At 43.0% G+C, this 4,024-nt stretch overlaps 1 protein-coding gene across 1 annotated transcript; it reads left to right on the top strand.

The window, feature by feature from the left end:
• Positions 1 to 553: 553 nt before the first annotated feature.
• On the top strand, positions 554 to 2,553 carry PTF1A (pancreas associated transcription factor 1a). The gene is made up of 2 exons (XM_040433736.1): positions 554 to 1,160; positions 2,348 to 2,553. The coding sequence occupies exons 1-2, from the start codon at positions 554 to 556 to the stop codon at positions 2,551 to 2,553; spliced, it is 813 nt and encodes a 270-aa protein (XP_040289670.1).
• The last annotated feature ends 1,471 nt before the right edge of the window (positions 2,554 to 4,024 follow it).

The raw sequence follows: 4,024 nt of genomic DNA, 5'->3' as shown, positions 1-4,024 counted from the left end.
TTGCGGTCTCTTGTAAAGTTTACTTTCAGAGCTGAGGACATCTTTAGGTCCTCCAATGATCTCAGAAGATCTCCTTCTGGGGGTTACATTAAGTCAACAATGCAGTAAAGTGGGGCACTCTCCAGAATCTACTGGTGCTTGCAGTCCTGAGGCTTTATCTGGTGACAGTCTGATTTGTGCAGTCCCTATGTGCCCATTGTGCTCCCTACAAGCAGTCACTGGCTGTTTTCTTTCCTCTTGACCTTCTTCTTCTGCTGGGATGAGATACAAGGGAGGAGAGCAGCTGGGCGTCCGGGCAGCTACCTGTGTCAGTGGGTGGGTGGTGGAAGGAGGGGGTGTGGGTGGGCACTGTCCTCCCAGCACATGTAGGTGTTTAAACGACCAGGGAGGGGGGGTGCCCACTTTTTGATTGGCTGTGGGCTTGGGGTGAAGGCACGCGCCTGGGGATGTTCTTATAAGGCTCCTCGCGTGTCTCCTCTGTAGAGCAGCAAGTCCTGAACCTGCAGAGGGGACAACCAGGGAGCAGACCACTGCTGTGCAACAGGAGGCCACCATGGACACAGTGCTGGAGCAGTTCACAGGGCTGGAGTCCTTTCCCTCCCCTTACTTTGATGAAGAAGACTTCTTCACTGACCAGTCTTCCAGGGACCACATAGATGCAGATGACTTCTTGGAAGATGATGTGGACTTCTTGACTGGTCAGATTCAGGAGTACTATAAGGACAGCAGGATATTTCATGAGGAAGATTACTGTGATCCTGACAACTTCTCCTTCTCCTCCTCTTCCTCCTCTGGAGGCTTCCCCTATGACTGTGGGGATGGAAGCTGTGAATTGTCTCCAGGAATGAAGGGGGGCAGCTCGGCTGCCAAGAGGAGGAGAAGGATGAGATCTGAGGGGGAGATGCAGCAGCTGAGACAGGCAGCCAATGTGAGGGAGCGCAGGAGGATGCAGTCCATCAATGATGCCTTTGAGGGATTGAGATCCCATATCCCGACGCTTCCCTATGAGAAGAGGCTCTCCAAGGTGGACACCCTGCGCTTGGCCATCGGCTACATCAACTTTCTGAGCGAGCTGGTGCAATCAGATCTGCCACCGAGGAACTCCAGCAATGAGAGCTCCATGCAGCCCAAGAAAGTCATCATCTGTCACAGGGGAACAAGTAAGTAGCAGAGCTGTGGGGGGCATGCAACCAGTGGCTTCCAGTCTTACTGGGACCACCACCCCTGACTTTGCTGGGGACTACTGGCTACTTGGTGGAAATTTGGAAACTTTCAGATCTGGACTGACTATCCCTAACCTATGCTAGAAACTAATATAATAATATAATATATAACCTCCCTTTATATTATTATTGCTGTGTGTATAATTAACATTTAGGATTGCTGGGACTTGTAGTTTTACAGCCTCTATAGGTTGTTCAGATCTGGTCATTGCCTTCTTATGTTATTCAAAAATATTTGATCTATAATTAATATAAAAACAAACCAAACCAAACTATATAGTCTGATATGTATGTTTGTGTGTATATATACATTTATAGACTATGAGATATATATATATATATAGGATATTCAGGCTATGAGGTATATAGAATATATATGGAATATAAAGTATATAGATATATAGACTATGAGGTATGCAAAATATACAGACTATAAATTATATATATACTGTTTATAGACTATGAGAAATGTAGAACATTTTGGATATGAAGTATATAAATTAATTAGACTAAGACATATAGAATATATAGGTTTATATGCTATGAGGTATATATCATATATAGACTAACGTATATAGGTATATAGACTATGAGGCATATAAAACATACAGTCTTTATAATATATAGACTATGAGTCATCTAGAATATATATAGACTGAGGCAACAGGCGGTGTAGTATATGAGGCATATAGAATATATAACTACTGTATACAGACTATGAGGTATCCAGACAATATATAGACTATGGGATCTATAGAATCTATAGGCAGGGGCAAGGACCATGCAACTGCTATGGAGCCCAGGGCAAGAGGGGGCCCAGTCTTAGTTGGGATTATCTCCTCTTCTACTGGAGGTGAAAACTTGGTCAGGACTCTACCCTCTAAAGGAAGAACTTTTAGCACATGAGGCAGTGTAAAAATGGCCCAAGGGTCATTGTAAAGTGTTTAGGCAGAAACCCTTCTGTCCTGTGTGGGGGGCCTGGTTTGATCCTTGCTATGGGGCCCTTACTTCTCTATGTACGTCACTGTCTATAGGCTATATGTTGAGCTTTGCTGATAGACACCAATGCATAGATGAGATTATTAGGCTTCAGTAACTAATGTGTCCTTCTTTCCCCCTCTCAGGATCTCCATCTCCCAGTGACCCAGATTATGGGCTCCCCCCTCTAGCTGGTCATTCTCTCTCCTGGACTGATGAGAAGCAACTCAGAGATCAGAACATTGTACGAACAGCTAAAGTCTGGACCCCTGAAGACCCCAGGAAATTAAGCAAATCATCACTGAATGACATTGAGAATGAGCCCCCCCTGACTCTGTGCATGGACATGTGAATCTGCACTTCTGCCCCCCCCCCCTGTACATACACCTCTGTACATAACTGATACCGTGCAATGTAATTTATCATAGCCGTACAATTCAAGTGGCAATCATCTTTATATTTATATATTTATTATAATTGATGGGCTGGGAAAATGAATGTATAATTTATATTTAATTTAATGTGATATATGCAACAACAAAAAAACACATGATGCTGATCATTTGGGGAAATGACTATAATTTATTTTTTTATATTTGTTTCTTACTGAATAAATGTGTTTTTTTTAAATAATATTCTAGAAAGTGTTGGATTCTACACCCTATAACGGGGATCATTCACAGCCTCAGTTGCACTAGAGTATATACTATATACTGTTTGGGGATTTGGAACCATATATGTATAGCATAACTAAAAAAAAGAAAAAAATGAGGCTCTGAAAATGCAAAAATAAAAACTTAAAAAATTAGGGTGTACAGATGTAGCAGAGCTGAATTAGTCATTCAACTGTTCTTATTCCTGCACCATAATAGCACACTGACTTCAGGGTATGGCTACATGGTGACATGTCATGCGTGAGATTTCATGTAATAATTGTCAACGGTGTCGCAATGTGACACCACAGTCCCAAAAATTCCAGACATGCTGGATTTTGTGTCGCACGTGACTTCTCATCCATTGACTTTAATGGGAGTCGCACACGACAAGTGACCTGCCTGCAAAACACAGTTCTAAAATAGTCGCCTAACAGCAAGTTGCAAACAGGTCTCACATGGAGTCATGCGACATAGGTCACCGCATAGCCATGCCCTTAATTAATTCAGATTTACCTTTACACCTGATCATAACCCTAAGATTTACAAACTCAACTTTGCTGCACTTCAGAATCTGCAGCAAAAGTTCTTTGAAAAACAAATGCTGCTAAGAGAAAGGAGATTGTTGTTCAACGCTCTTGTAGGGAATCAAGCTACATAGTGGCGCTATGTAAGTGACTCTAAAAGGAAATCATTAAAGGGGCTACCTGGTTTGCAAAACCAGACACCCCTTTAAGGCATGTTGCTTAAGTAGAGGGGAGTCCCTAATTCTGGAGCTTCATCAATGAGTTGGAACAGAGGGGGCCACAAGGATCTTCTCTCTCTGGTACACCCCAAACATCCATTGATTTCAAAGAGCAACAAGTAATGCTTCATTTCACCTGTGGTGGCGCTACAGTGATAGTAAACACTTGCTCACATACTGCCAAGTTTTCCCTACAAATGTAATTAACAGTCGATTACTGGGGGACCCCAAAAAAAGACATTCCTTTAGGCCTCATGCACACGACCGTGGTGTGTTTTGCGGTCCGCAAATCGCGGATCCACAAAACACGGATGGCGTCCGTGCGCGTTCCGCAATTTGCGGAACAGCACGGACAGCCTTCAATATAAATGACTCTTCTTGTCCGCAAAGCGCGGACAAGAATAGGACAGGTTATATTTTTTTAG

This window comes from Bufo bufo, chromosome 5 (genome assembly GCF_905171765.1).
Source record: "Bufo bufo chromosome 5, aBufBuf1.1, whole genome shotgun sequence".
NCBI classification, from domain to species: domain Eukaryota; kingdom Metazoa; phylum Chordata; class Amphibia; order Anura; family Bufonidae; genus Bufo; species Bufo bufo.
Note: the sequence above shows the minus strand (reverse complement) of the source record. Positions and strands in the feature narration are given on the sequence as shown.